The 19,997-nt window shown below is 40.4% G+C and overlaps 1 protein-coding gene across 9 annotated transcripts in view; it reads left to right on the top strand.

Moving 5' to 3' along the window:
- Nucleotides 1–19,997, top strand: part of TCP11L1 (t-complex 11 like 1) — a 41,244-nt gene that overhangs the window by 417 nt on the left and 20,830 nt on the right. For 4 of the 9 annotated variants that reach the window (XR_011467015.1, XM_070383584.1, XM_070383591.1 and 1 more), the window contains exons 2-6: nt 2,802–2,988; nt 11,903–12,035; nt 13,203–13,323; nt 14,097–14,317; nt 18,314–18,450. Coding sequence is in view for 8 of the 9 variants with exons in the window: in XM_070383584.1 (XP_070239685.1) it covers nt 2,826–2,988; nt 11,903–12,035; nt 13,203–13,323; nt 14,097–14,317; nt 18,314–18,450 (775 nt within the window). In the remaining variant the exon portion in view is untranslated. Of the gene's footprint in view, nt 1–202; nt 351–373; nt 633–1,825; nt 1,891–2,801; nt 2,989–11,902; nt 12,036–13,202; nt 13,324–14,096; nt 14,318–18,313; nt 18,451–19,997 lie in introns of those variants that run through there. The other 5 variants (XM_070383586.1, XM_070383587.1, XM_070383585.1 and 2 more) reach the window with 5 other exon arrangements.

Below are 19,997 nucleotides of genomic sequence, written 5' to 3'. Positions count from 1 at the left end.
GCAGACGCTGCTTCGCCGTTTTCCGTCGACCGGGGCCCAGTGATGTCGGGTGGAGGCGAGGAAGAGGCAGACACAGCGGGCAGGTTGAGGCTTAGCGCGGCCTTTGTCCCGCCCCTCGAGGCCACCCTCCAGGCGCGCCTCGCTAGCTCCCGGCCCGGCCACTCCCTCTCAGGCCCAAACAGTTGTTTACAACGGAATCCGGACGCTGGGCGTGCGTGGCGCCGAGTGCTGGGGAAAGGGTTTCTCGCCGGCGTTGGACAGAGCTTCTTGCTGTTGCTGAAAGACCCTTTCTCCTGGGGAGACTCTTGAGAGCAGCTTGGGCTCGGCGTGAGGCTCAGACAGTCTTCACGGCAAGTGCGAGGATCCTCCTACCCTCGGTTCCCTTTTTAGGCATGGCAGGAGTTGGGGATTGAATGAATGAGCACACTGCATGCAGTTAAATGGTTCCTCGCTGCGTCCTATATAGCCCTCTAATTATAGTTACCATTTTTGGAAGCCGGTTGTGCACCAGCTGTCGTTATGCACGTCCTGTCATTGACACTTCCCCCAAACCCAGGAGGTAGGTAGCTGCGTTTTACAGATGAGGAAACGGAAGTTAACACAGCTAATAAAGAGCCAGAATTGGAACCCAGGTATGTCTGAGACTAACGCCCAGCCCTCCCGCATAAACTGACTTTAAATAGATGACAGCTATCAGTAAATACTTAATGGGTATCTGTTCGGGGGATATATGTGTGGAGCATATGTGGGGAATGTGGTTGGTCTGGCCTGTAAGAAGTTAAAAATGTAGGTGAAGAGTTTTGTTTTGGGTTTTTTTTTATTAAGAAGAACTAGCAATTTTACGATCTAATCCTAACTCATCGCTCCTTTGTCACCTGCTGCTTGTTCTGCGTATTTTCATTTGCCTTTGCTCCTGCCCTTTAAGTGAAACGCCGCCCTTTTCACCTTCTCTTCCTCCAGATGTTTTGTGTTTGATTTTTTTTTTTTTTGGCTGTACCCGCATGGCTTTTTAGTTCCCCAACAAAGTCCCCTTGCAGTGGAAGTGCCTAGTCCTTAATTACTGGACCGCCAGGGAATTCCCTCCAAATGTTTTTTAATTGAGTGAAATCCTACTCTTTACAAAAAGACAGGCTCAAATATCACCTTTTCTGGAAGGTTATCCCAACCTCCTTCCGGGAAGAATTAGTTTCTCCTGCTTAGTGATTTCATAATGCCATTAAGGCTTAAGTTTAACTGTATTTCCTTGTAAGAATGTCTCTCGACCATGCCTTTTCATCGTTCTATTCCTATTTAAATTTGCATATTTTGAGTTGTCTTTAAGGCAATGATGAATGCCAGATGTCTAACATCCATCCCTATAGGCGTTCAGAGAAAGGAGCAAACACTGGTGAGGTTGGGCAAGTGACCCGTGAAGGGATAGGTCTTGAACCAAATCTTAGAAAGATGGGTTAGTTTACTAAACTGAATATTAAAAGACCTGGAAATTGCATTTTCTCCTTATTGCACAGAATGAGTTACTTCATCCTCAGCTCATTCCCAACATGTGAAGAGGATAAAATTAGAAGTGTTTTTGTTTGTCCTTTCATAGAAGATGCTGGTAATGTTACCTTTTGGTTCTTGGAGCATTTCCAGAGCCAGACAGGATTTAGGACAGAGGAGATGGGTGTCTGGAGTGGGATGCTGGAAGGTTAAAAAGGAATGACATTAAAGCAACCTTCATATTAATAATACAGGCCTGAAAATGTCAGTTCCAGTAACTTCTTTTTGTTTAATGGGTTTATCTGATGTTCAGATAATTATATCAAGTGATTCTTCTAATGTGCAGAAAGGAGTCTGCCAAACCTCCTGAAAATGGTCAACATTTCTTTTGATCCTTGGATTACCTTCCAGGTGTGTAATAAAGTCTAATTAGTGCTTATGAAAATATTTTGTGGTCTTCAAGTGCTACTAGTACAAATGCTAATTATTTTCAGTATTATAAATGCAGAAAACATTGTGTCTTTCTTTTCCTTTACTAGGAAGCCCATTAGGAATAAAGAACTCAATAAAAAAAATTAGGGGAAAAAAACTTGATAGGAAACATTTATAGTAAATAAGGCCTTTATTCTAGGCCTTTATTAACTAGCCCAAACCAACATGTTAAGCGTTAGTCCTCTTCTAATCAGCACCTAAGACAGTTAATACCCCATCCAACCATATACATTATGGTGGTTTGCAACTTCCTACTTTACTCACCATCTTTTCCTGCTGACTGGCAAGGGATTAATAAAAATATTTGCCCCACACATTTTTCTTAAATGCTGCATGAGATTGTGCCTTCTATTTGTCATCCCCGGGTGTCTTATCCACATAATAGGATTGGGGAACCAACATCTCAGTCCAGTGTATATTTACTTTGAATGCTGGTGAAAAGCATTATTTTCAGAGTCTTCCTTTCAGCTCTCAGGTATGAAAGAATTTAAGAATTACATCACTGATGGATTAAAATACAAGCAGGCAGTTTATAGTGTTAAGGCCATGTTCTCGTGACATGGTACTCAAATTGGGACAAAATATTCGAAGTTGTTACTCTCTGAAGTATAGGTCCATGAATTTGATAGTTACAAGTGTCATTTACAAGTGATCTGTTTAATCATGGAAGTAGAATATTACAGTGGGATAAGGATAAGATCTTAGCAAGCCCATTTATTTTACAGGTGAGAAATCTGAAACCCAAAGAGATTAAATCATTTGCTTAGAGTCACACTGCCAGTTAGTGTCAGAGCAAGAACATTTTGGTTCATTTTTTTTTTTCCCTCTAGGAAAGTGAATGAACTTAATTGAGAATGTCTGAAAACCTTGACAAGTCCAATATAAACGAAGCAGGAAAATCAAAATCAAGTGATTCTGAGCAAGGCCTTGAAGATGCTGTGGAAGTTTCTGATGAAGCTTTACAGAAAAAAATAAAGTCGGGCTCTCCAAGCACCCAAAGAGTGCAAAGACCTCACTGTAAGCACATTTGACTTTGGTTAGAAGCATTATCTTCATTGTTTTTGGATGATATTTTTATTATCCTTCCTTGTACATGTGGCCTTGAGCTAGGTTCTAATAGTATGATAGAATTGCCAATAATTAGCATTTAAGTATAGCAACCATTTTACAATTAACAGCCCAGTCACTTATGGATTTTCAGTTGCATGAGAAACTCACATTTTAGAATAATGTTCAGAATATTGCTGTTTTCCTCCAGCCTCAGTGACATTCCAATTTATCTGAAATGCTCTGAGAAACAGGGTGGAGTGAAAATTGCAGCTTTAATTAAGAGTGTTTTGAAAGGTTCTAGCCAGGTCTGTGCTTGTGCAGGTTAAAAAAAAAAGTTTTTGACTGTGAGTTCACCACACCCTAACTTCACTGCCTGGGGGCATCGTTCCCACAAGGATGAGGGGATTCAGTGTGCTAACTGTGTGTGGTGAAGTCACTTCAGATCCCTGGCAGGAAGCAGGCCTTGCCAATGAGAGGATGGCAATTTCCGCAAGTATTCCCAGCAGATGCTCCAACTCATGTCTTTTATTAGGAATACTCAGGGTTTTTGAAGTGAGTCCAAAAATGAAAGTTTTAAGAGGGATTGTCATGGTCTAAGAATGTCAGTGTTGATATTATCTCTTTAAAGTACAAATGATCAGTAATCCTTCATGTTTGCAAAAAGTACAGACATTTGGGAGTTTAAGGTATGTTTCTATTAAAATGGTAAAAGCCCCTCCCAGGTAATTTATTAGTCAACATGGTATTCTTAAAGCAGACATTGGTGGACCCCATTTTATTGTAATTTATCATCGAATAGATTTTGATAAATATACTACTAGGTCACATTGTATTCAGGGAAGAAAACATGCTGTTAATAACAGTCTAATGTGGTTGTGTTACACCTTGTCTCCAACGTATAGTTAGAAAGTTTCATCTGTTTTCTCATTTTTAAAAGGAGGAAAATATGCTTATCTCATAGGGTCATTGTAAAGACTAAATGAATTCATATAAAGCTCTTACAACAGTGTCTTCATATAATAAATGCTTGATAAACACTAGTTGTTAGTACTACTGCTACTAACATACTGCATTTATTTATTATTAAAAAATTCTTTGGCCATGTCATGTGACTTGTGGGATCTTAGTTCCCCAAACAGGGACCCGACAGCCTTGGCAGTGAAAGTGCAGAGCCTAACCACTGGACCACCAGGAAAATCCCTTCATCTGTTGCATTTTAAGATACCCAGGAGATGGCTGTAATATGGATGTTGATGGCCAGTATGGTAGTGTTATCACTTATAGTTTCTGGTAAAGAAGTACCTTTGGATTAGAATCTTCAGTTCTTTGATTAATGGCCTTGCCTATGGCATCTTGTCAGTCTGATGGCATGATTCCAAATTAATGTCAAGCCAGCACTAGACTGTATTAGTTGACATTGTATGTAGTTATGTCCTTAAGGCAGCTTATCCTGAGACCTATGATCAAGTGTTGGGGAATCCAGGAAGAGTCAAAAAGGTGTATCAACGTGTCTGTGTATATATATTTTTCTAGGAAGGTCAGAAAAGCTTTCATTAAATTCTCACAGTTCCATATCAAAATGAGGTTTAAAATCAATGACTAACTATATTGTTTCTGGCTTTCTTGCCCTTTGTTCCTTGAAATAATAGGTATAGAGCTAATAATAGGTATAATTCTAATAATAGGAATAGAGCTACGGACTCCAGTGGTAAAACTGCCACCCCGGAGTTTGGGGACCAGGTCAGGAGGCATCACTGCTTGCAGAGAGCATAAAAAAGAATTTGTAAAATATGAAATTAGTTATCTGCAGACATTTCTCCCAAACTGTGTAAATGTATAGCTAATGAGTTGAAAGTAACTCTAAAATCACATCTTTGTGTTCAGTGGCTCAATCATGACCAACTCTTTGTGACCCCATAGACTGCAGCACACCAGGCTTCCCTGTCCTTCACCATCTCGCGGAGCTTACTCAAATTCATGTCCATTGAGTCAGTGATGCCATCCAACCATCTCGTCCTCTGTCGTTCCCTTCTCCTCCTGCCTTCAATCTTTCCCTGCATCACATCTGGGGTTCTACAAATTAAAAGCAAAAAGATAGCCTTTAGACTTGCAAAGTAAAATACAGAGTAATGTTTGAATGATAGAAATACTGTTGGTAACTGTGATGCTGTAATTTATAATGGGAAATATGTTTGCTTACTGGCTCAGAACTTCTAAACTACTTGAATCTCCTGAGTGATGAGAGCTAGAAAGATGTCTTTTGTTACTCTAATGAGGCACAGCCTAACCTAAGGGGACTCAATCTTGAGATTAGAGGGTCGGAACTTTGAATCCTACCCATCCCTCCCTCCCACCTCTGGGGAGGAGGGAGGAGCTAGAGGTTGTACAGTTGCCAGTGGCCATTTATTTTATCAAGTTTGCCTATGTAGTGAAGCCGAGAGAAAACTCCAGAAGGACGGGGTTCCGAGAGCTTCTGGGCTAGTGAGGCCATGGAGGCACTGGAGGAGTGGCGCCCCGCCTCCCCATACCTTGCCCTGTGCTTCTCTTCTGTTTGGCTGTTTCTGAGTTACATCCTTTTATAATAAACCAGTAATCTAGTAAGTAAAATGTTTCTTTGAGTTCTGTGAGCTGTTCCAGCTCACAGAAAGGGGGTGAGGGGTTGTTGGAACTTCCCATCCACAGCCAGTCTGTCAGAAGCACAGGTGACTCTGGAGTTGGGACTGTCCTCTGAAAGTAAGCGGCGGGGGTGGGGGGGAGGCGGGGCGGGGGGCGGAGTCTTGTGGGACTGTGTCCTTAACCTGTGGAATCTGATACTATCTCCAGGTAGGTAGTGTCAGAATTGCAGCACACTTGTCTGGTATCCGAGAATTGCTTGGTGGTGTGGGGAGAGCACCCTCACCCGCTTACCCTGCATGTATAACGTTTAATAGCTGATACAGAATATAAAAAAGGAAAAATGGCTGGCCTTGTCAGAATTAGTTGGCACTGATGTGAGGCGGTTATTTGGTTCTAAAAAAATTAATTCTTTAAACATAGAGATCCTTAGAGTAAGGATCAGTCAACTGTAACTTAATGTTTCCCATAAGTTTCTCTACTTCCAAATACTTTATTTATTTATTTGTGGGAAAAGGGAGGATTTATTATTTGCAGCAAGTAAGGAGAATACCAGGGATCTTTTCCGAAGCAATTTCTCCCTCAACAGCAAAACTAGGGAAATTTTAAGCCAAGGGTACCTCATATTCATGAAGGGGCTTGACCAGAGACTTCTGCATGGAATTGGGATAAAGGTTGCCAGAGCTGAAGCCCCTGATGATTGAAGCCAGGAGGGTCAGAAAAGGTCACCATGGTGACATTCCCTCAGTTCTAACCAGACTTCCATCTCAGCAGATAGTTACCCTCCTCCACCTGGGTTGGGGGCCTTAGTTCCTACAGAACTCAAATATATCAGATATTGGATCATAATGTTTATCTTACAGAATTACTGAGATTTGCTCAAGGGCAAGTATTGTGGCCAGGCTTAAATCACAAAGTGGCTTAGGTCAAAATGGCTTCTTATATCAAGAGAATCGTGCCTGGTTCTTTTTCTCTGGGACCACCTACCCTATCTGCTTACAGTACTTTTGTTGTTATTGTTGCTGTTTAGTCACTGAGTCATGACTCTCTTGTGACCCCTTGGACTATAGCCCACCAGGTTCCTCTGTCCATGACATTTTCCAGGCAAGAATTCGGGAGTGGGTTGCCATTCCGTTCTCCAGGGGATCTTCCCAACCCAGGAATTGAACCCAGGTCTCCTGCATTGTAGGCAGATTCTTTACCATCTGAGCCACCAGGGAAGCCCTAGAGTGGGTTGCCATTTCCTTGTCTAAGAGTCTTCCTGACCTAGGGATCAAACCTGCATCTCCTGCATTGGTAGGCAGATTCTTTACCGCTGAGCCACTAGGGAAGCCCTGCAGTACTGTGTGACTTTGCAAATATCCTGTTTCTGCTTAAACTTCAACTCACTGATTTTAGCCTTTACCAGTGGATCTGTCTTGCACCAATATTACCCTTTTATTCTAATGGTGATTTTTTGAAAATTGAAGTATAGTTGATTTATTAATACAATATTATGTTAGTTTCAGGTGTCCAGCTAGTGATTCAGTTATATATATATATGTTTCAGGTTATTTTCCTTGATAGTTATTACAAGGTATTAAATATAGTTCCCTGTGCTAAATAGTGAATCCTTGTTGCTTGTATAGTAGTTTGTATCTGTTAATTCCATATGTGTTGTATGTTAATTGCTTCAGTCTTGTCTGACTCTTTAACCCCATGGACTGTAGCCCCACCAGGCTCCTCTGTCCGTGGAATTCTCCAGGCAAGAATACTGGAGTCAGTTGCCATTCCCTTCTCCAGGGGATCTTCCCTACCCAGGGACTGAACTCTCAAAACAAAAATAAAAACAAAAAACCCAACAAACCCACCCCACAACCCTATGATTAGCATGCAATGAATAACCTATACATGTAATATACCCTGGTCGTGTCTTAGAATTGCATCTTTCTTGATCAAACACCCTCCATTAATCAGTCTAATTTTTAAGTAGCCTTTAACTTGGACAGGTCCTGAAAACTTTCTTCTTCCTGGTTGTCTCATGGTCTCAGCACTTGGTACAAGCTGTTTTGTCCTACATAGGCCCAAAACAATGAAGATTCACTTGCCTGTAACTGGAAAGAGTCTCAGTCTTTTCTAGAACATCCCTCAGTCTTATCTTCTTTTTCCATATTAGGAAACAGTGAGCCTTAAACATTTAAGTGACTTGTTCAAGGCTTACACTGCACAGTCTGGAGAGAGCTGAATTTCTTCCTGACTTGCTCTGTCCACTGCATTTCCTGACTAGGTAGTGTATTAACTGTCTTATTTATCAATTACCCAATTTATCAATTACCCAAATGCCTAAAATTGTTGAAAAAAATATGTAGTAAACTTATGAGAGAACATGATATGTTTCTGTGATTTTCATAAATTTAAGATGGTCAGACATTTGAATATTTTTGCAAAACCAAGGTTTAAACAAAACTTGGAAGCCCTGGTGACAGTCTGTGAATTTCTTTATAAAAGTAAAAGAACTCAGTGGAGTTCTGATACTGAGTATATCACAGTGAAAGCTCCATCTTCTGATAAGTGGCAACAGAAAACACTATCTTGAAGAAATTTACTAACAATGTGTGTGTGTGTGTGTATATATATATAGAGAAAGAGAGAGAGAGCGTGCACATGCGCATATCCTTACTGAGTGCCTTACAATTTTCAATCAACTTTATTGAGGTATAATCTATATATAATAAAATTCACCAATTCTAAGTGATGAGTTTTGATAATACATGTACAGTTTTGTCACTACGACCACAATCATGAGCTGCTAGAATATTTCTATCACTTCTCAATATTCTCTTGTGTCCCTTTGCAGTGAATCTTCCCACTCCCCCAGTGCCAGCTCTTAGCAGCCCTAATCTGCTTTCTGTCGCTGTAATGTTGCCATTTTTACAGTTTCATAGAAACAGACTCTCCTGTTTGTACTTTTTTGTACCTGACCCTCCCAGGGGCGGTATTTTTCAGACTCGTCCGTGTTGTTGCACGTGTCAGTACTTTGTTCCTTTTTTATTGCTGAGTAGTGTTCCCTGGTGAGGTCGTGCGACAATTGTTTATCCATTTTGCGGTTTATGGACATTTTGACGGTTATGAGCTTCTATACTCAAAAGCTCATAAATGGCCATAATGTTCTCCATTTTCTTGGGTTAACACCTATGAGCAAGGTTGCTAGATCAGGTGATAAGTGTATGTTTTAGTTTATGAGAAACCAAGAGCCTCTTTTCCAAAGTGGCTGTACCATTTGGCATCCCTACCACTTATGTATGAGAGTGCAGTTATTCCACATCTGTGCCAACACTTGGTAGAATTAGTCTCTTTAATTTTGGTTCATTTAGTAGGTGTGGATAGTGGTATCTGTCTGGTTTTGATTTGCATTTCCCTTATGATTAATGATGATCGTAATGATGTTGACCATTCATGCTCTGACCGGCCATTTGTTTATCTGCTTCGTAGAAATGTTCAAATGTTTTGCCATTTGGTACTGGTTGTCTCCTATTATTTAGTTGTAAAAGTTCTTTATATATTCTGGTCACAAGTCCTTTATCCAATATTTGTTTCATAAATATTTTCTTCCATCTGTGGCATGCCTTTTCATTTTCTTAATATAGTCTTTCACAGAGCAAAAGTTTTAACTTTTGTGTTTAATTTATAAATTTTCTTTTGTATTTTGAGCTTTTTGTATCTTATCTATTTTGCCTATTCCAAGATCGCAAAGATTTTGGCCTGTGTTTTCTCCTAGAAGTTGTATAGTCTTAGTTTTTATATTTAGCTGTGAAACTCATTTTGAGTTAGTTTTTATTTATCATTTGAGGTAAGGGTCAAGGGTAATTTTTTTACAAATAGATTTCTGATTGTTTCAGCACAATTTGATGAAAAAACTAATCTCCCCTTATTGACCACAAATATATATATGTACTTCCCTGGTGGCTCAGATGGTAAAGAATCCACCTGCAGTGCAGGAAACCTGGGTTCGATCCCTGGATCCAGAAGATTCCCTGGAGAAGTGAATGGCTACCCACTCCAGTATTCTTGCCTGGAAAATCCCATGGACAGAGGAGCTTGGCTGGCTATAGTCCATGGGTGGCAAAAGAGTCAGATACGACTGAGGGAATAACACTTTCACTTTCCATACATATGTATGTGTGTGTCCCAGTCTAGTTTGGGATCCTCTGCTCTCTTCAGTTCATCTGAATATCTTGTGTCATGCCAGGCGCACACAGTCTTTTTTGCTTTTTTTCTTTAACATCATGTGGCATATGGCATTTTAGTTCCCCGACCAGGGATGGAACCTGTTTCCCTTGCAATGAAAGTATGCAGTCCCAACCACTGGACCACCAGGGAATTCCCACATGCTGTCTTAATTATTATTGCTTTTCTTTAAATCAGTCAGTATAAGGCCTCCAAATTTCTTTTCCAAAATAGTTTGACCTGTCTAGGTCCGGTACATTTCCATCCAAGTTTAAGAGTCCATTTGGCAATTTCAACAAAAACCTTGCTGGGATTTTGACTGGAATTTCATTTTATCAGTAGATCAATTTGGTAGAAATTGACAGCTAAGTAATACTGAGAATTGAAAAGATCTGTTGGGCCTTGATTTTGGATATTCATTGCATTTTACTGATATCCACAAACTCAATTTTATTTATTATTTTTATTACTATTCTCTGAAAATGCTGAAAAGAATTTTGTGAAGTTTTTCAACTTCCCCTTACATGACTAAAAAAAGATTTTTGCCAGACAGGATATGACCAGCTCTTAGATTTGATTCCTTTTTCTGGTGAGCAAATGAAAAAAGGAAAAGAAGGGAGAAAATAACTTTTCAGTGACCTAGCAAGATTTTTACAGCTGTTAAACCATGTGGAAACCAGTGCCATTTTAAGCCCAGATTTATCACCATTGTGTAAAAGTAATATAATCATCCTCCAGGCCAGTGCTCTCAGAGTATGGTTTCAGTATCAGGTGGAATCTTCCAAGAAATGTAGTTCTCCAGCCCCGCCCCAGACAGGCTAAATCAGAAACCTGGAGGGGGGCCAGCATAAGCTCTCTCCCTGATTTTAAGTTAAAGATCCTCTGTCATGGGCTTAAAAAAAAAAAAAACAAAAATAGCTTTATTAAGGTATAATTGATATACCAAAAACACGCATGTAGTAATCACTGACTTTTTAAGCATAGGAATTTCCCTGTGTTCCTTGGCTCAGAACACCTGAGGAGATTTATGAGTTTTGTTTTTTTTTTCCCCCCTGGAATTTAAGTCTCAAACTTTATCAAAAGAAAGAGAAGAACAGAAAGCCATTATGAGGGTATTGCCACAGGTGATACAGAAATAAAACTCACTGGACCTGGCTAACAGTGGTGGAAAGGGAGAAATCAAACATAACTGAGGTTTTTGGTTCGTTGGGCCTGCATTCCAGAAATTCTTGTGTCACACGGACTCTGGTTTGTTCATCTGTCCATCTCTGAATTCTTATATTGCCCTAGTATCCCAGAAGTAGTTTTAGCATTGTTTAAACAGCCCCTGGCACCCTAAAGTACTCACTGCTGTTTTTATTTGGGGAGATTCATTCATGGCACCAGGGGCTTCCCTGGTGGCTCAGACGGTAAAGCGCCTGTCTGCAATGCAGGAGATCCCTGGGTCAGGAAGATCCCCTGGAGAAGGAAATGGCAACCCACTCCATTACTCTTGCCTGGAAAATTCCATGGATGGAGGAGCCTGGTGGGCTACAGTTCATGGGGTCACAAAGAGTCGGACACGACTGAGCGACTTCACTTCACTTCATTTGTGGCACAGTGTTAATGATGGAGTGAAAAGTAAACTGCTAATGGGAACAAAAGAGGAGATCTTAAATCTGGTGTCTTTTTTTCTATTTAGGGTGGACAGGAGGTTTAGGGATTAGAAAATAAATTCTCAGCTTGTTGGGAAAGTGATAATCAGTAACTTTAAAAAGTTTTTCTAAGTTTTCATTTATTGTAATCATTTGCCATTGACCAGTTTTACCAAGGGGGGAAAAATGTTTTGAGTATTGTAAATGATCTCTGCTTTTAGGATTCTAGGTTAAAAGAAAAAAATGAATATGAAATAGGTACAATTCTCTTGTTTGAAATTGCCAGAATATTTTCATAAGTAGAGGCATAACTGAAATTATTAGCTGTTAGCTAGTAGGAGAAACACTGCTTTCTAAAATTAATAAAAATTTTAGGAGAAAATCCTAATTTAGAGGAGCAAACCTCTTACACCAGACTTTTGTTACAGCTAGTCCTCCTCGATTCGTGACAGTAGAAGAACTTCTAGAGACAGCGAAAGGAGTCACTAACATGGCCCTAGCCCATGAGATTGTTATAAATGGAGACTTTCAGATTAAACCCGTTGAGTTACCAGAAGACAGGTAAGGTGATTACTGAGTTATCTTGTTTAGTAGGACATTGCCATTTCCCAGTTCTGGAAATATTTTCTTCACTTGATGTATATATTCTAAAATATTTTTCCTTTTGTATGTTGCTAAAAAATATTCCTTATCCTTGGAGTTATCAGAGTTTGAAAGTGTATCTCAGGACCACTGATTCTTGACAATGTAAATAAAAGGTCTGGAAGTCTTCCATGTTAGTGTCTCCCCCGTCATAGCATTTAGCTGCCTCCTTTTGTGTGTTCATAGTACTGTTTCCTTCATTTCTTCTTTGTAACTGTCACATTGTACTGTAGTTGTTGGTTTACTGTCTTTCGTTACCAGATTGTAAACTCCTCAGAGACAAGGACTGTACTTTATTCTCTATCCCTACCTAGCACCTGGCCCATATTGTGTTGAATCTGAAATTCTATTGATTGTAAGATACACTGTTAAAAGATGGGTTGTCTCAAGAAGGAAAAAAAACATTTCCTATTATAATTGTGAAAGTACCATGAAAAACTTGGGTTTCTGTTGACAGAGCAGTGATTGCTGAGTCAGCAAGCTACAGTGTCTCCCACGTGAGGCTTCTAAATAGGACTTTACAAATGTTTCTTGTATGTTCTGCAAGGATAGCACTTTTTCATGTTCCTAGTGAAGAATTACTTGTTTTGCTCTCATGACATAAAGACTGGCTTTCCTGAAATAATATATATAAATTGTTATAATCTGGTACCTAATTAAATAGTTGTCCCATATGTCACATGAGAATAAGGTAATTTTAGGAAAAAAACTTCAAGTTTAAAGTCTTAAACTACTTAATCATAAACATCTTAGGAAATTTTCTGATATCAGGGAACTTAAATGAACAGATCTGAGCTTTCCAGTATTATTTTTATCATATGGCACTGGTATAGGCTGTTAATTGGACTAATACCACCTATCAAACCAGAAGAAAGTTATTCTCTCCATTGAAAAAATACTTATTAAGAAAGGTACTTATTGAAATAAATCACTAACTAAAAATAAGGTATGTTATTGGTTTAAGTATGTCTGGGAACTCTTTCCTTCATCCAAATAATTTAAAAAATTTCTTACTCTAAACCCATAGAATTTGTGCTTTTGAGAGTGATTTGAGACAATATTTGCTTTTTTTCCATTTGCCTCCAGCTTGGAGAAGAGAGTAAAGGATATTGTCCATAAAGCTTTTTGGGATTGCTTGAGTGTCCAGCTAAGTGAAGTCCCCCCAACATATGACCGGGCCATCAAGCTTGTTGGTGAGATCAAAGAGGTGAGGCAAAGAGCAAGTCGTGGTGCTTTCCTGGTGTGTTAGGAGTTTTTAAGCCCACCTCTCTGTGTTAGTGTACCAGAAGGCTTTAAAGAAATTGAAGGATGAAGATTTTAAATTGCATGCTGAAATGTGGGTTTAGTGTATTTGTGGCTTACTGCCCTTTAAAAACTTTCAAACAAGCTATGATAACCTAGGGCATTACTCTTATAAATGAAAAAAGGTTCAGGTTTTTAAAAGCAGAATTACTTAAAGAAAAAAAGTTATTTTATAAAATATGATTTATAAAAATCTTAACAGATATAAACACCTTCAATATATAAAGACCAGAAAAGTGACTCAGACTTTGGGATAAAGAAAGTGACTCAGACTTTGGGATAAAGACTTTGGGATATGAAGTGGTGGGTAGAACTGTTTTTACAATATCGTTAGCAACAGTTTCTCAAAGAAGTAATATGTCTGGAAATTACTATTTGTCATGGGTTCACAGGCTCACATTAATTAATGTGGTGTGTTTTTTTTTTTTTCACTTTTAACAGTTTTTTCTTCCTATGTCCAGTTGATTTCTTCCTTAGAGCTTAAATGGAAGCTTAAATAGCTAGTCTAAATGATTTGTAAACATGTTTTCCTATAGATTGTTGAATAAGAGCTTAAAATATGTGCACCATTACACTAACAGTTGGTAAGCCCTTTTTTGGGTAATTGTAAATTCCTTTACATATGATAAAAAATGCCATCTGCCTAGGAGGCTTTGATGAGTTTGTGCTCTCTTGTAGACTCTCCTGTCCTTCTTGCTGCCTGGTCACACTAGACTGAGAAACCAGATAACAGAAGTCTTGGACCTGGATCTGATAAAGCAGGAGGCTGAGAACGGGGCCCTGGACATTTCTAAGCTGGCAGAATTCATTATTGGCATGATGGGGACACTGTGTGCGCCTGTGCGAGATGAGGAAGTGAAGAAACTAAAGGACATTAAGGAGATCGTGCCCCTTTTCAGGTGGGTATTGTGCTAATCAACTTCAGGGCACCTAAAACACGTAGCCTGTTTTCAGAGTCAGACTTCCTCAAGTGTAAGTATTCATGCCTTAAAAAAAAAAAGATTAAAAAGCAGACATTTTGTTGTGCCTATGTCAGCAGCGCATATCCGAAAATGGGAACAATACAGATCCCTTGGCAAGGATGACTTGCAAATCTGTGAAGTGTTCCATATTTTTTAGAATAATGATTATAATTAAAGAAGAAAGGAGGGAGGGAAAAAAGGAAGTGAAGAGAAGGGGAAAGCTTGAAGGAAAAGAGGAAAAGACAGTGAACTTGAGACTCTGGGTGAGGTTATAGTGTGTATACTCTTTAAATGACCGAAGGCAAATCAAGGCAAAGACTGATCATTAGCATATATTTTTAAAAAGTTAAAATTTAAATCTGTTTTTTACTAAAATCAATATAAATCCAATAGAACAAAAACACATGGAATATTATTTAAAAAGCAAACATTTTGTAAACTACAGAACAGTAGAAAGGAAAAAATTCACCCATAATTTGATCACACAAAGGCACAATCACTATTGTCATATTGATATATAAATTTTTTTAGTTTTTTTGCCTCAGCATTTTATTTTAAAAAATTAGAAATCTACAGAAAAATTGCAACACTTATATAATGCTTACACAGATCCACCGGTTTTTAACATTTAGTCAGTTTGCTCCATCATACACTGAGGATGTATGCACGTATGTGTGTATTTTTCCGTGAACCTTCTGACAGTTAATGTCAGATGTTATATTTCACCCTTAACTATTTCAGCAAGTACTTCCTGAGATTGTGGATATTCTCTCACATGATCAGAATACAACCAGGATATTTAAGAAATTTAACATTAAAATAATCCTATTAACTTTCAGTCCATATTAATTTCCTTTAGTCTTTTGACTGTGTATTTCTAAATATATATGCTGCTGCTACTGCTAAGTCGCTTCAGTCGTGGCCGACTCTGTGTGACCCCATAGACGGCAGCCCACCAGGCTCCCCCGTCCCTGGGATTCTCCAGGCAAGAACACTGGAGTGGGTTGCCATTTCCTTCTCCAATGCATGAAAGTGAACAGTGAAAGTGAAGTCGCTCAGTCTGTCCGACTCTTTGCGACCCCATGGACTGCAGCCTACCAGGCTCCTCCATCCATGGGATTTTCCAGGCAAGAGTAATGGAGTGGGGTGCCATTGCCTTCTCCAAAATATATCCAAGGTATGCCTTCTGGGGTGTCTATGGGGGGCATGTCCAGTTACAAGTTACCCCCAGCAACAACAAAAAAAGTTTCCCCACTTGAGGAAATACCAAGTATGGTATCCCATCCAGTATTTGTAGTTCATTATTCCTTTCTGTCCATAGGCAATTTACCAGGGTTATTTTCCCCATAAGCAATGTTGCCTAGTAGTTGTTGGGGGTAACTTGTAACTGGACATGCCCCCCATAGACACCCTAGAAGGCATACCTTGGAGTTGTTATGAGCTTTTAAGCTGGGGGGGGGCTCCCACATTTCTGAGCTGTCTGCTCATGGTTGATATTGTAACTCTTCTTGCAAAGGAGTGCTTGGTGTCACCCTGTTGGCAAGCTGTGTGGATAGATGGTGTCAGACCTGTGGTTTACAGTTGTCTTGTGAGTCTGTTCAGCTGAACCAAAGAAGACCTTCCAGTGGGCATTGCAAGCCTAACTTTTTTTCATTAGTATTACACCCTAATTATTTCATTTATTTTTTCACTGAAAGTGGCATTGAGATAATTGTATATTCACATGGAGTTGTAAGAAATAATGCAGTGCACTCTATCCCACCTCTCCCAAGGTGACATTTCACAAAACTATCATCCTCAGTGTGTTGATCCTGATACAGTCCACTGATCTCATTGAGATTTCCTATATACACATGTATGTGTTTATGTATAGTAATTTTTATACAATTTTATCACCTGAGTTTGCATATCCACCACCACATTCAAGATACTAAATAGTTCTGACACTCCAAGGATCTCTTGCATTGCCCTTTTATAACCAACTATATCACTTGTTTAAACTCCTCATAAGTATTTTCAGTGGCTGCAAAGCATCCTTTTTCATAGATATTATTAACTGTTTCTCTGTTAAGATATACAATTAGATCTTGTATAGTTATTTAGTACTTAACCCTGTAGAGAAAATATCTCTGCACAAAACGTTTTTCTGTATTTTAGGTTATTTTGTAAAGATAGATTCTTAAAATGACATTGCTGTGTCAGAGGATGTGAACAGTTTTAAGACTCATTGCATGTTAGCAGGTTCCTTTTCAAAAGTTTTATAAGCAAAAAAAGTTTCATTTCTAGCTTTCTTGACATCATCATGCTATCAATATTCATTACCTAGAAAAACGCCCGGCATTGTAAGGTTACCTCAAGGTTTAGATAGAAAATGTTTAAAAGACTGCCTCAAGATAGTTATTGATTTGTTCATTCATTCAACAAGCTCTTACTGAGTACCTCTTATGTGCTAGGCATGGTGTTAGTAGAAATAAGATAGTCAGTAAGAGCCCATAATCTAGGCTTCCCTGGTGACTCAGATGGTAAAGAATCTTACCTGAAATGCAGGAGACCCAGGTTCAATCCCTGGGTCAGGAAGATCCCCGGAGAAGGGAATGGCAACCCACTCCAGTATTCTTGCCTGGAGAATCCCATGGACAGACTAGCCTGGCGGGCTACAGTCCATGGGGACGCAAAGAGTCGGACATGACTGAGCAACTCAACTTTCACTTTTAAGAGCCATAATCTAGCCAAGTTAAATGCAGAATTCCTTGGAAGAGATCCTCTGGGGAAGTAGCTTGTAGCAAACTCAGATTCCTGCTGGAAGGAGAAGGGCCTGGGGAAACCGGGTGTACACACCTTACTGAAGGAGGCTGCAGTGGCTGCTTAGCGCCAACCGGTGTAGCTGAGATGGAATGTGGGCCCGAGTTGCCAGATCTTTTGATTTTTCAAGAGAAACTAGAAATCCCAGCCTTTAAAAACACTGTGAGCACAAAACTTGTGGGTCACTTCCAGTCAGTGGTCTGCCAGCTGGCACTTTCCAGTAGTCCTTGGGTTCCTGTAGGTGAATTCAGGGGCCTATTGGGAATGCTCAAAGGAGAGGCACAAGGCCCTCCAGAAAGTGGGCTGCCCCGTATACTTGGGAGTGGGACAGAGTGGTGGCGGGGAGAGGCCCCGAATTGTTCCTCAGACCGTGTATCCTGTCCCATGCGTGATCATCTTGTGTGTGGGTGAGTTCATTCTGTTGTATGATGTCCTGTCAGCCCCAGAGGGCGTCAGGAGACCCTGAGGATGTTTGATCTGACTCTTCCCTCTGTAGGGCCACACCGAAACCCCACCTTGGTTCTTCCCCACCTTCTGCAGGTGGTCGCGCGGCAGCAGTGCTGCAGGTATGGGGGGGCATGCTGTGGAAGGCATCTTTGGTATCGTCAGTTTTGCCCATTGGGTACTTTCAGAGCACAAACTCACAATTATGCTGCCAAAGCCAGAGCATAAAACCTGCCCTGGAATTCAGAGACTAGGGCAGGGGAAGAGAAAGGAGAGAGTTAATTGTCTTTCTCTCCTAGGAAAGGAAAATAACCTGTAAGCTTGGAGACCCCGTGGTGAGCTCTGTGCTCTTAACCTCGGTCTGGGGCCATGGTCTGGGGCCATTCTTCCTCTGCTGCCGTGAGGGCTGACCCAGAGCCAAGGAATGAGCTCTGGGCCAGACAGGCAGTGGGGAAAGTGATGTTTGCCTAGGGGCATGGTTGAGATCAGAGAGCAGCTTAAAAATTTGCAGTCCTCTCTTCTAAATTTGTTTTTCTTAATCTGCTTTCTCATGGCTTCTCCAACTTTTCTTGCTGCCCTTTCCAGGATGAAAAAACTACCTCAAATCAGCTCACTTCATTTTTTCTTTTTTTAACAGCAGTATTGACTTTGCGATTGCCTAGTGCTAAATCCCCTTATCTCTTCCAGGGCGATTTTTTCAGCGTTGGACCTAATGAAGGTGGACATGGCGAACTTTGCTGTCAGTAGCATTAGGCCGCATCTCATGCAGCAGTCGATTGAGTATGAAAGGAAGCAGTTTCAGGAGTTCTTGGAGAAGCAGCCAAGTATGTTTAGTGTTTTGTGGTACCTATTTGTTGTCTGTGTTTTTTTCATTTTAGTCACTGTAGGTTGTTGCAAAATGATATTTTCAAAACAAAATGAAAATTTAATATGGGAATACGTGCGTGCGTGCTAAGTTACTTCAGTCATATCCTACTCTTTGCGACCCTATGGACTGTAGCCCGCCAGGCTTCTCTGTCCATAGGATTCTTCAGGCAAGAATACTGGAGTGGGTTGCCATGCCCTCCTCCAGGGGATCTTCCAGACCCATGGATCGAACCAGCATCTCTTATGTCTCCTGCATTGGCGGGTGAGTTCTTTACCATTAAGCCACCTGGGAAGCCCAGTATGGAAGTACAGTAGTCTCATTTGAAGACAGAAAAACAAGACGTTAGGCCTTGATAACTTAGTTGACAAGCAAGAGAACTGTAAGTAGATGAGGAGAATAGAAATTTAAAAGAACAATGAAGTCCTAAATTAAATGAATTTTTAACGAAAACATCAATTTGAGGTAAATTGTTTACTTGGCCTTGATTTTTAAAATGTGACAAACTTCTTAGGACTGTTTAGCTCACATTTCTTTTCTCTATGAGGTACATCAAGAAATTTCGCTTTGTTGTGTGTATAGATCTTCTGGTTTCATAATCAGAAAAGGTTTCATTTTTATGAATGTCTCAGATGATTGCTGGGAACGGTTAACTTTGGAGCCAAACTATGTTGCATTTCTAGGGTCCTTTTTTTGGTCTCTGCCTTGGCAGCAGATGGTCTCAGTGAATTGCGGTCTTCAGTTCCAATTTATTACGCGTTCCTTTTAGCCTGTAAATTTGCTGGTCACAGATGAAAATGGCAGTCTCTGGATAGATTGTGTAGTCTGATCAAAGTTGTTAATTCAGTGCCCCTGCTTGAATTGACTATGTACCGGCTTTGCCACAGATGACCTCACAGTAAGCCTAGGAGGTAGACACTATTTTTTAAACCAATTTTACAGATGTGGAAATAGGTTTTGAGGGATTTTTGACCAGAACTTATGACCACAGGGATTTCCCTGGTGGTCCAGTGGTTAAGAATCCGCCTGTCCATACAGGGGACACAGGTTCACTTCCCCGTAGGGGAATATTACACATCCCATAGGGCAATTAAGCCCACTCACCACAACTTTTGAAGTCTGTGCTCCACAACAACAGAAGCCATCTTAGTGGGAAGCCCTCACACTGCAACTAGGGAACGTCTGCGAGTACAAAATTGACCCACTCAGCTCTTTTTCTCAACCAGTATTGTCCTGCGCCTCAGGAGACAGCAGGGTTACAGTTTACAGGCTGAAGAGCCTTAGAGTAAGGGTCAGGTGCCGGCAGCCGGTCAGAGTCACTCGCAGCATGAAAGCCGAGGTTTCCCAGAGCTGGTGGCCTATAGAATGCTGCCTCCAGAGGCTAAAGGGAGAGCGAAGCCCAGAACCGAGAGCTCGGCGTGATCAGCATGTGGGCAGGACCAGAGGTGTGTCCGGCTGCAGCCGTGAAGAGCGGACTCCAGCCGTGCCCTCGACTGCCCGCTTGGT

Source organism: Bos mutus, chromosome 15 (assembly GCF_027580195.1).
Source record: "Bos mutus isolate GX-2022 chromosome 15, NWIPB_WYAK_1.1, whole genome shotgun sequence".
Taxonomy (NCBI): Eukaryota; Metazoa; Chordata; class Mammalia; order Artiodactyla; family Bovidae; genus Bos; species Bos mutus.
The sequence above is the reverse complement of the archived record's forward strand: the minus strand, read 5'-3'. Positions and strand labels throughout refer to the sequence as shown.